Source organism: Palaemon carinicauda, chromosome 14 (assembly GCF_036898095.1).
Source record: "Palaemon carinicauda isolate YSFRI2023 chromosome 14, ASM3689809v2, whole genome shotgun sequence".
NCBI classification, from domain to species: Eukaryota; Metazoa; Arthropoda; class Malacostraca; order Decapoda; family Palaemonidae; genus Palaemon; species Palaemon carinicauda.
In genome coordinates this window covers 124,626,943-124,639,627 of record NC_090738.1, presented here as the reverse complement: position 1 = coordinate 124,639,627, position 12,685 = coordinate 124,626,943, and the positions used below count along the sequence as shown (strand labels likewise).

Below are 12,685 nucleotides of genomic sequence, written 5' to 3'. Positions count from 1 at the left end.
AGGAAGCAAGGAGGGACTCACTCTCTGTCTCTGTTCGAGACAGCAAGAGAGCTCCTTCTTTGGGCGAAGGAGAACAGGATAAACCTGCTGACGAGGTTTGTTCAGGGACAGAAGAATGTGAGGGCGGACATGCTCAGCAGGAAAGGGCAGGTCCTTCCCACAGAATGGACCCTCAACCAACAGGTCTGTCAGAGCCTCTGGAGGCTGTGGGGGAGACCCCTCATCGATCTTTTCGCCTCCAACTTATCCAAGAGGATCCCCATCTATTGCTCCCTAGTTCCGGACAGGGAGGCAATAGCAGTAGACGCCTTTTTGATGGATTGGACGGGGATGGACACTTAAGCTTTTCCCCCGTTCAAGATCATCAATCTGGTAGTCAGGAAATTCGCCCTCCTTGATTCGGGACGGATGATCCTGATAGCTCCGTTCTGGCCTATGAGGGAATGGTTCACGGAGGTGGTGGACTTGTTTATGGACTTTCCAAGAAGCCTCCCTGCAAGTTCAAATCTGCTCAGACAACCCCACTTCGAGAGATATCATCAAAACCCCCTCGCTCTCAATCTGACTGCCTTCAGACTATCGAGAAGCTCATCAGATCGAGAGGCTTTTCAGCGCAAGCTGCGAAAGCTATCGCCAGAGCGAGGAGGGTCTCTTCGCAGAGGGTCTACCAGTCCAAGTGGGAGACTTTTAGAGCTTGGTGTAGGAAGCACAAGATTTCCTCATCCACTACCTCTGTGAGCCAGATTGCGGTTTTCTTGTTGTACCTCAGGCAGGACGCTAAGCTAGCTGTGTCCACTATCAAACGGTACAAAAGTATGCTCTCTTCCGTCTGTCGGCATAGAGGCTTGGACTTGTCTCGCGATAAGGACTTACATGACCTCTTGAAGTCTTTTGAGATGACCAAGCAGACCCAGTTAAAGCCCCCTTCTTGGAACCTTGATGTGGTTCTTAAATTTCTGTGCACCAAGAGATTTGAGCCCATCTCACAGGCTCCCCTTAGGGAGGTTACCAAGAAGACCCTCTTTCTTTTGGCCTTAGCAACAGCTAAAAGAGTTAGTGAAGTCCATGCAATTGAAAAACAGGTAGGCTTCAATCTGAATGAGGCAGTTTGTGCCTTGAGATTAGACTTTCTCGCTAAGAACGAGAACCCTTCTAAGCCCTGGCCGAGGACCTTTGAGGTTCCTAACTTGACCAACCTAGTGGGTCAAGAGCAAGAGAGGCTGTTCTGTCCAGTACGAGCCCTCAAGACCTACTTGTCTCGCACGAAAAGTGTGAGAGGCTCTTCTAGCTCCCTGTGGTGTTCTGTGAAAGATCCTCAAAAGCCCCTTTCCAAGAACGCTTTGTCCTTTTTCCTGAGGGAAGTGATAAGAGAAGCGCATCTCTTGTGTGAGGAGGAACACTTCGGACGTTTAAAAGTGCAAGCTCACGAAGTGAGGGCCATTGCGACCTCGCTTGCTTACCGCAAGAACATGTCGCTCCGTCAAATTATGGATGCGACATTCTGGAGGAGCAACTCTGTGTTCGCCTCTCATTACCTCAGAGAGGTGAGGGTGGATTATGAGAAATGTTATACCTTGGGACCATACGTAGCTACGGCTTCTGTATTAGGCAAAGGAGTTACTACCTCCCCTCAACCTTAGTTTTGTTTACTTGTGCATAGGTTGGTGTATTTTTTATTGGTTGTCTGAGGACTTCGACTTGTGTACAGTCACCTCAGTCTAGTTAGATAATTTTTATCTACTTTGCAAATGTTAGGTGGTTGGTTTGGTAAGGTTGCGTTTTTTATTTTGGGCAATAGGTAGTCCTGAAGTCTAGTCAGATTGTTGGTCTCACCCCGTTGACAGACTCGATTGAGTGTTTTCAGCACTGCAGGTCACATCCTGGCTGACACTCCTAAGGGAAAGCGACTCAAGAGGCAGGAACCTTTGAAGTCAGCTACCTTAGCAGGTAAGGAATCAAGGTGTTTATTTATCCTACAGCTTTTTTGGTTGTTTCCCCAACGATGTTTACTGTCTATCACCCTCCTCCAAGTGTGTTAATCAGCTATGTATATATAACTGCTAGGTAAGTTCTATTCATAAAAATGGAGTTTTTATGATAAAACAAAGTTTTATGAATACTTACCTGGCAGTTATATATATATTCGAAGGCCCACCCACCTCCCCTCAGGAGACAGGTCGGGCATAGATGAACTGAAGAACAGAAAACGGGAACGATTCCTCCTACCACCCTTTAACGGGTGTTACCACCCAACCACCACAAGGCGGTTGCCTAGTTTAGAAAAATTCTGCCGAAATAGAGATAATTAGCTATGTATATATAACTGCCAGGTAAGTATTCATAAAACTTTGTTTTATCATAAAAACTCCATTTTTTTCAAAAGCAAGAACCAAAACGCTATCGTAGATGAAGAAATAAAGAAGTTAAAGGAGAAGGGAAAGCTGCCTAAAAATGGTAAGGCTGCTTCTGATGAGAATAGCAAAGAGCCAAAGAAAATCAGAGAAGATAAGCATATAGAGGAGGAATTGAGGAATCAGGTAAGCCTTGATGGAATTCTCTGTATAATGCTGTTGGCGGCATTTGCCGATTGATATCTTAGAATTAATGGCTCTGTGTTGTGTAAAAATGTAGGTATTATATTTTGTTGGATATTATCTGTCAATATATATTTTGGGATTTGTTTACATTTATGAAAACTAGATTAAGATTAACTATCTGAGCTTTATATTATTTGAAAGAGAAAATATAAATGTAGAAGTTAAGGTATTTACTCATGAATGAATAAAGATTGTGGATAAATAGAGATTGTGTTCTTAATGCTGAATGTATCTTTTTTTAAAGGAAGCATCGCTTGAGATGAGTACTAGATCAAGAAATTTGTATCATCAAACACTAAAAAATGCTCGAAGGTTTGTATATGGAGATCTCATGGAAAACATTATGTTCATTATAACACCAGTAATTATAAAACACTTAACCCTTTTACCCCAAGGGGTTATTTTTTTCCCAGCACATTTTGCAGTATATATTTTTTTTTAATTGCTCTAACAGCCTTAATTTTTGTCATAGAGAGGTCAGGTTGGTCTCATTCTCTTGGAAAATGCCTGAATTTTCTCAAAAAATAATCAAAAATATGAAAAAAAAATTTTTATAGGTTTTTTTTTTTGCAAGGACGTACCGGTACGTCCATGGGGGTAAAGGGATGGGTTTTGTGAAACGTACCAGTACGTCCTTTGAGGGTAAAAGGGTTAATCACCATGCAGGATATCGCAGCAGCATCAATTTTACAGAAAAAAAGAAAAATTACACATGCCAAACCCTTCAGTGATCTGATGGGGGTGTGGGATAGTGCTGGCATTGCACTTTGCTCTGTGCAACTGCTAACATTACTTAGGGTCCTGTAGCTTTGCTTTGCCCCTTAGCTGCTCTCTATTTTTATCCTTGTTATACTGTTCTGTTCCAGCATCCTTTCCTCTGTCTTGCTGTCCAACCACATAACTTTTACTAAATAGTATAACTACTGGGGTTTCCCCCAAGTTGCATATAGGCACTAAATTGGGGCTTAGATCCTAGTGCTGGTCTGTATGGGCTGTAGTTCATAAATCCAATCCATTATTGGGTGACTTCAGTGTCTCACTGGCGTTATTCCATATTCCGTGTGGGTTTTAATTTTACCTTTTTTTTTCTCAACCTTTTCCGGTGTTTACTTGTTCTACTTTTCCAATTAAGCTTATAAATTTATGCCTTTGCAAATTTGATTATTTGCTGGGTGCAAATTTGATTATTTGCTGGGAGACCCACAAACTCTGTACAGGAGAATAAGCCTTAATTGAAAAGACAAAAAAGTTATTATTACACAAGGACTTCAAAAATCACTTCTATAACTGTTAGTACAAAATTCACTTTAATAATTCTTAGTCTCTGGGGCTCTCCTCTGAAGAGTATTGTTCAGGCATTCATTATTATATAACTGTTACAAAACTTGGCTTTGACAGAAAATAGATAGTTTTCAATCATATAAATTCATAGTTATAGAACAGCATCATCATCATTAGCCATTACTAGTCACCTGCAGAACAAAAACATCAGACATGTTCTTCCACTTGCGTCTGTTTATGTTCTTTCTATGCCAGCTTTTACCTGCAATTTTTCTTAGTTCGTCAATCCATAACCTTCTCTTAAAGACCCATTCTCTTATTCTTAATGTCCACTCATTATCTGTCATTCTCATTATATGTCCTGCCCATTCCATTTCTTTTTCTTACATGTTAGAATATCCTTTACTTTAGTTTGCTCTTGCATCCATGTTGTTTGTTTTCTGTCTCTTAGAGTTATTTCCATCATTATTCTTTCCATAGTTCTTTGAGTTGTAACTAGCTTATGTTCTAAGGGTTTATTATGGCTTCAAGTTTCTTATGTATCAGATGTATAATGGGAGAGTGAGTTAACTCTTTTACCCCCAAAGGACGTACTGGTACGTTTCACAAAACTCATCCCTTTACCCCCATGGACGTACCGGTACGTTCTTGCAAAAAAATTGCTATTTAATTTTTTTTTTTGCATATTTTTGATAATTTTTTGAGAAACTTCAGTCATTTTCCAAGAGAATGCGACCAACCTGACCTCTCTATGACGAAAATTAAGGCTGTTAGAACAATTTAAAAAAAATATACTGCAAAATGTGCTTGAAAAGAAAATAACCCCTGGGGGTTAAGGGTTGGAAATTTCCAAATAGCCTGGGGGTAAAAGGGTTAAGAAGGCATAGTGTTTAGGTGAATTTAGAAGCCCCTTTGTAAGAATGACTCTCTTCCTTTTTTTGGTAAGAATGAGATATAAGTTTTTTTGGGAGATTTACATAAGGAAATACATGATCTGAGTGTTATAGTGGGGCAGTATAACCCTTTATTTCCATGTTTTTAACGGTAGTATCTCTATTACTTAATCCCCATACATATCGAGTATCTCTACCTAAGAGGACCGTCCGCTATATCCTGTATTTTTTTTTTTAATGATTCAAAGTACACAATTCCTATTTATATTTTAAATATATATAAAACCATCATTTAAAAATTTCAAGTCATTTGATTAAAAACTTTTCAATTCATTAGGAAAAATCATGATTTAAAAAAAAAAATAAATTACATTTTTCTCGACTAATATGTCACCAATTGTATTGAAAATCATATCTTCAAAATTTAAATCCGGTGTGACAAATTTTCAATTTTCCAATTTTTTTTTTTTCATGAATATTTTCTTAATTTTCTTCGTTTAGAGGTAAAATAATCATGAAAAGAAGAGAAAAAGGAAAACCAAAATTCTGTCACACAAAATTGTAGGATTTTTGTTCTTTTTTTCAATATCTTTCTCTCTAAAATCGAACAATAAATGAGAAAAATGTACCTAAGTGTGAATAAGTATGTTTTTGAGTTATGAACTCCCAAAGATTTGCTAAAAATTTTTGCTTTTTTTCTTAAAGAAATCAAAACAATATTATTATGATAACCTTACTTTGTACTTTTATTTTTTATTCCTACATTACGGCTCCCTAAACGATATTTAAACCTTAAGTTTACTAATACGCTCGGTTTAAGGGTGTCATGAGTTGCCAGCGACCTCTCATTGTTGCCAGGGTTTTAGTTAGACTGTTCCAGCTTTGTACTCTTATTTTTTCATGTTTCCCTCTCTTCTTGGTTCTTTTTTGTTGCTCTCTGCTTAATTTTTGTTCTTTCTTTGACCGTAGGTAACATTGGTCTTGCTATAAAGTTCATGAGTACGTCGTGAAAACAATGTACACACGAACTGCAAGTAAAGAAACACTTGCATTATAACTTCTATACATCTTTGGAGACTCTAGCTGTTGTTCTCATAGATCGTAGTTTGCGTTCGCCCACCCTCTACCAATTCCTTCCATCTCTGTCAGACGTACGAGATTTCGAAACATAAGTGGAAAAAATCACTATAGATATGCAAAAATAAACGTGCAAAGACGATTCTGTTAAACACAGTCATGCAGACGACGCAGTAAGGATGACGTCCTCATTTAAAGACCCCTTCATCTTCATTATTTGTAAAAATAATTGGCTGAAACTTCTGGAGAGCATGTCCTATATGTTTCTGCATACTTAGAAACAATGAAACGATTTTCTGTTTTTTAAAGTAATGTCAAACACCATAGCGGATGGTCCCTTAATCCCTGTAAATATTAACCCTTTTACCCCCAGGCTATTTGGAAATTTCCAACCCTTAACCCCCAGGGGGTTATTTTTTTCCCAGTACATTTTGCAGTATATATTTTTTAAATTGCTCTAACAGCCTTAATTTTTGTCATAGAAAGGTCAGGTTAGTCTCATTCTCTTGGAAAATGCCTGAATTTTCTCAAAAAATTATCAAAAATATGAAAAAATAAATTTTATAGCATTTTTTTGCAAGGACATACCAGTACGTCCATGGGGGTAAAGGGATGGCTTTTGTGAAACGTACCAGTACGTCCTTTGGGGGTAAAAGGGTTAATAGCCAACTGTATTACCCTGATTTTGCTTTTTTTTTGTCTATTCAAATTACTGTTCTTTAATCTTTCTTTAAGGATTACTGAAAGTATTTTAGTCTTCTAAGTTTTAACCACCTCATAGTGTAAAGCATACTTGTCAAGTTTCTATATTCGTAGCTCATCATAGTTCCCCAAAGAGCAGCCTTGACACTACCCAGGAGGAGTTAACATTGGTGGGATTCACTTCATGTCTCACTTCTTGTTCTGCTACTCCACAGAAACTATTATCTGATCCTTAGGCATTTCACAGCTGTCAGCCAGGAGGGATAGATTTAATTCGCTACGAAACTAAGCCTTCTTATTCGGGGGTTCACGTAAATAACTTGTGAATAATCTATAGGATAGAGCATGTTATGCAAAGGGTCTGTGCTTTGTTAATGGAGTTTAGTTTATGCTTTTTTAGCTCCAAAGGAAGCTTGTCATTGAGTTTGGTAGAGATGAAAGACTATTGACTATAGTCCATTTCTTTTAGCGAGGCATATTTGCACCGACTCGCAGCGGTGCCCTTTTAGCTCTGAAAAGTTTCCTGATCGCTGATTGGGTTGGACAAGATAATTCTAACCAATCAGCAATCAGGAAGCTTTTCTGAGCTTAAAGGGCACCATTGCGAGTCGGTGCAAATATGCCTCGCTAAAAGAAATGGACTATAGGTGCTATAGTTTGTCCATGGAAAAATTGCCGACCGCATTTCTGTTTTATGTAAGGTAAAGGAAACCTTAATGATTAAAAAATTAGTTTATTTTGTAATGTCTGAGGCATTATTACATTTTGTGTTTGCTTCTTTTACTCATGGATTGCTTACTTTGTCAAGAAATGGGCCGAAGTGGGTTTTATGTGCTGCGAAAGCTCTCCTGGCTGACAAATACTCACAAAAATTTAATGCCTAAGCCACAACTACACACTTCACGAGTTTTAAGCAAGACTTAGGACAAGGGCAAAAAGCATATAGTTAACTGTAAACAGTGCAGAAAAGAAGACAGAGGTTGCAGTAAAACACGGAACTTGAGAAAATACTTCATATTACCTGGCTCATCTTATACTTTCAAGCTTGGTTAATGTAAAGCAAACTAAATTGTTTAAATTTCTTTTTAAGAATGCCGAGGTATGCCAGCTCTCTGTGTGGAAATGTATAAAAACTGTCCTCTTACATGAATAAGAATTCGGGGAGTGACAGTGTCTGGGCTTTTTTCAATGGTAGTATATAAATCACAGTAAAGTAAGGGTTAAGTGGTCATTGGCTATGCATAGTGATGAACTTATGTTTTGGTAATTAAATAGTATATGAGGAATAAGCTTTTTCGGGAAAACACTTGCCACTATTTTGTTTTTTCATAATTTAGAATTTCCCATTTGTAAGTAAGTAGATTTGGGGTATGTGAAGGGAAATTTCATGTCTAGTGATAAGATATACTGTAGATATTTCTCGGCAATTTATTTGTAGAAATTTGGTATAAATATACCTATTCTTACATGGAAGTAGACTTAACTGATTTTTCTTCTAATTTATAGATGCTACGAAGACAAAAATTTCACTGAAGCTATTGAGATGTATGGTAAGGCTCTAGCCTATGCAACTCCTAGTGGGGACATGAAAGCGGTGAGTATTTCTTGGTGATAAGTGAAAAAATCAGATGCGAATTGGTCATTGTGATTGTGTTTACAGGATGTTAATGTTATAAGATATTTCAATCAGCACATAGTTGGCAATAGTTACTTTTCAATGCTTAAAGAATAGTATGAATTATATGTTACTGTATGTTACTTATATTTTTACCTTCATATGAGAGGTTTCTTTCATCATTTGATGTTTCATTGTCTGGCATTCTCCATAGGGGCGTCTTGATTTTCAGGTAATTCAATGTTTCAATGAAAGATATATACAGTATACTCATAGGTCACATTCCATTAGACTTTTTGAGAGAACAATAGTTATTTTGATCCTCATTGCTGTAAACTTGATAGAACCAGTTTAGGGGTGTTTATGTTCATAAGATTTTTACTATCCATATAGCACTTCATTTGGCTTCATTTTAGCCTTAGAGATAAAGACAGTGACCCTTTGTGAGCTTCCTTTCCCCAAAACAAGCAGTTTCAATGCTTTTTTTAAAGCCTACATCCACATTGATATTTTCAAGTCAGTGAAATTTTTACCATAAAAAGATCATATATACACCTACAGGATAACATTGCCTTTTTCATGAAGTAATTCCTTCGTAAGATATAATTTTTTTTATTCTCATTGAAGAAATATGCCTCTAAGAAGGAAAAACATCGCAGGTGTTATCTCCAGAACTATTTGTTTTAAGATGTTGAAAATACAGTAATCCGATGTCTTTTGGACAGGGCTTGCCCTATTATTTATGAGATTTCACTAACATTGGTAAAATAATGAAATAAGGTTTTATAAGTGGAATAACCAAAATGAAGTACAATACAGACTTTCAAAGATTAAAGTTGCAGTAAAAATCATTAAGAAGTAATATTTTGAATATTATGAAATTAATTTTGAGGATGGATGTTCAATATATCAAAACTATAATCCCCTTGTAGGGGCTTAGGTCTGTCAGTAGTGCAGGCATTACCCCAAGGTCTTCGTAGCGTTCCTTAGGCCCGTAACTGCACTTGCTTTGTATCTTTCTACTTACCTCCTTTCCCACTTCTTGTCTTCTTTTATGTTGTAGAAATGATGATACTTACAAGTGTGTATGTATTGCTTTATCCTTTTAAACCAAAGTAAACAATATTTTGTGAACTTACTGGAGATGGAGACCTGAGCAAGCATGCTCTCTGACCTGGGGATAGCCTCAGGGCGTGTACCACTCTACCTGAGGTTACCCCTCATAGAAAACGGGACTAGGGTAAACTACACTAAACTCTGGTTGGTTGGGAGGAGATCCCAGATACTCCTAAGAAAGTAGTTTGAGGCAAGTACTGTTAGGAAAAATACAAATTACTTAAAATTTGTGATATTTAGACAGATAACTACACTACTTGAATACTGTACATCATACATACATATACCAAAGGCACTTCCCCCAATTTTGGGGGGTAGCCGACATCAACAAAGAAACAAAACAAAAAGGGGACCTCTACTCTCTACGTTCCTTCAGCCTAACCAGGGACTCAACCGAGTTCAGCTGGTACTGCTACATAACATTGAAATACAGTAAGACAAATCACTTAAGCCACTTGAAAGAGACAAAATGGAAAAATTTTCTCGGGGTATGTCTTGCATTTGTGAGAGACAAGTACAAGGCCAGCCACTTGTTTTGTGGTAGTGTGTGAACAGCGGACAATGCATAAACAATAAAAATGAAAGAAAAGGACACAGTAATTTTATTGAAATAAGCTAGAAATTAGTACAACAATTAGAAGTAAATTGAGATTAAAAATACAGTTTTTTAAACTACTTTATATTTTTTCTATCTTTATGTTCATATATTGTCTGCCAAAACTCTCAGTCAACTGATTGAAGAAAATGTCATGGATTTTTGGACCTTGAAAAAATGGAATTATTTTTATATGAATACAGGACGGTGGCCCCTCAACATCCGGATCTCAGCATTCTTTAACTTTGTATGACTTAAAATTTTAGGTGTGATTCTCGACAGTAAATTTACTTTTTCAATATTAAACTTAGCCGGTGATCATATAGCTGTCAGCTCTGCTGCCCGACAGAAAAACCTAAGGACAAAATACGCCAGCGATCGCTATACAGGTGGGGGTGTACATCAACTGCGCCATCTGTCGAGCAGGTACTCAAGTACTCCATGTCAACACAGAATCAATTTTCTCTCTGTCGTGCCACTGGCAAGACCTACTAAATACGCTGTTACTAACTGGATTTGTTTTCACAACTATTTGGTGAAGTACACTATTCCAGTTTTGAGCTTTCGCTATGCAGGGGTTTTATCTTCATCTCAAAACTTGAACTCGTTTTGTATAGATTTAATTATGGTGACAAAGAGAGTATGGACTCTCTTTCACTTTTAAATGGCCGACCCTTCCCTTAGACGGAAGTGTGTTTAGGTTTTTAGTAATTTTGCTTAACACGTTATAGATCTATATATTTTATATCTCTCCGCCTTTATTAGGCCTCTTCGATTAACTTTCCATTTATTATAAACATATAAAAATAAATTTTTATGTTTTGTTTATATGCGACCTTTCCTGATAGTAGGCGGTCCTAACTTGAAACCGAAGTTAATCAACGTTGAGCCCGTTATATCGTATTTAGCCTTTAAAGAATTTAAAACTTTTTAAATTTAATGTTTTATGAAAGAATTTCTTTGATAGTCTCGTACTGTTTTCAAAGATGAACTAACGTTTAGTTTTTTAGACTACGCAGTTGTTGACGTTCAGGACGTTCAACTTGCGCTCTATCGTTACGATAGAGAGAGAGTGTATCACGGTTTCACTTTGCAGTAAGAGTAAACCGATTCTGACGTTTCGTTCATTCTTTCTTAGCTTAAATGGTTTAAATTCTAAATTAAAGGAACTTTTTATTTGGAAAACCTTTCAGTTTTTTCCTTTAGCCAAATAACATGTTTTGACGATATATAATTGGGCTCTTCTCTCAGGTGCGAAATCAAGAGAGAAAGAGAGAGAGAGATAGAGACGGAGGGAGAGAGAGGAGAAAAAACGTTCCGTTCAAGCGGGTAACGTTGTTCTCGTGTTACTCTCCTCCCTAGTCGCTGTACGGGGAAGAAGGTAAAACGTTTCTAGGGTTTTATTCTTGTCCCCAGGCTATGTGCGGTGAGAGATTGTAAACGTAGTTTATTTGAACTAGTGTTTAGTCTCTTTCCCAGCCACTGAATTCTTTATCTTTATATATGTTTTCTGTTGCATTATACGACTGTTTTCGCAATTACTACCTTTTAATGAAGGGCAGGATTGCGTGTTTCAGGTAGAAATCAGTAAATGTTACGATTTCAGTGAAATAAGTGCAAAACAGAAAATCGAAGTGATAAAGTGATATGCGCAAAGTGTTACAGTGTTGCGTCCGAGGGTTCGTCTGTTCGTGCCTGTCGTTCACCTAGTCCGGGACCTCTTGCAAGCTCCCAAGCCCAGGGGAGAAGTAATGTCGAACGACTTATGGGTTCGTCAGGCCTTGATCAACGAACAGACGTTTTTCCCTCCGTGGTTTCGGGCGTATCTACCGAAGATCGCCCCACCCACACAAAGACGAGAGAGCCCATTTACTTCTCGTCTGTGGAAGAGGTTTCTCGTAAGAAACCTTGGACCAAGGTCTCGCAGCTTATTAAGCGCAAGTCGGTCCCTTCCGCGCAAGTCCGACGGCCCAGGTGTAGCCACTGGGTTAGTTCGGACTCGCTGCAGTCTTCCGATGACTGCACACCTTCTAAGAGAGGCAAAGCGGTACCGCAACAGGCAGTAACACCGTCTGTTGCCGCACCTGCTGCTGTAGACCCTAAGTGGTCTTTGCTACAGTCTATGCAGACACAGTTAGCATCTTTTATGCAGGAGTATCGTGCGGAGAAGGTTGACGCTGCACCCGTTAGCCTACAACCAACCACGGTTGTGCGTACAGTAGACGCTGACGCTACCTGCTCCCGCACTCCGCCTGTGAGAGTTCCACCACCCATGCGCAGTGTACCCTGCCAGCCGCATGTTGACGTTCACAGACGCACGCTACCCTCCGTTGACGTTCGCGAGTTACCACATCAACAGGAGGGTGGAGTTAAGTTGTTTTGTTTTGACGCTGTGCTTCAACTTACCACATCAACAGGAGGGTGGAGTTAAGTTGCTTTGTTTTGACGCTGTGCTTCAACCTCCGCAACCCACTGTGGTTACCGCTACTCGCCCGCAGCAGACTGGTCAGTCAGGAGTAGAGGCTTCCCCACACAGCTATGGTTGTGGCCAGCTCACAGTCTGTCAAGCAGTTACATGACGTTGCCTTCTGGTCTGCTACTAATGCACCAGTGCTGTATGTCCTCACGCACCTGTTGTGGTTGACAGTTCAGTTTTTGACAGTTCACAGACTGTCAAGCAGTTACATAACGTTGCCTTCTGGTCTGCTGCTAATGCACCAGTGAGACCCTCACTGAGATAACCTAGCTTTTCTCGGACAAGGTTCCTGTAGATGAGAAAGTGCTGTTCTCCCTCCTACTGATATTCCTT

At 38.7% G+C, this 12,685-nt stretch overlaps 1 protein-coding gene across 5 annotated transcripts in view; it reads left to right on the top strand.

Annotated features, from left to right (window-relative positions):
- The window catches only part of LOC137653739 (E3 ubiquitin-protein ligase TTC3-like), a 167,113-nt gene that overhangs the window by 57,315 nt on the left and 97,113 nt on the right, over window positions 1-12,685 (top strand). For all 5 annotated transcript variants that reach the window (XM_068387359.1, XM_068387358.1, XM_068387362.1 and 2 more), the window contains 3 exons: window positions 2,384-2,537; window positions 2,842-2,909; window positions 8,057-8,144. In XM_068387359.1, the coding sequence (XP_068243460.1) occupies window positions 2,384-2,537; window positions 2,842-2,909; window positions 8,057-8,144 (310 nt within the window). The remainder of the gene's footprint in view (window positions 1-2,383; window positions 2,538-2,841; window positions 2,910-8,056; window positions 8,145-12,685) is intronic.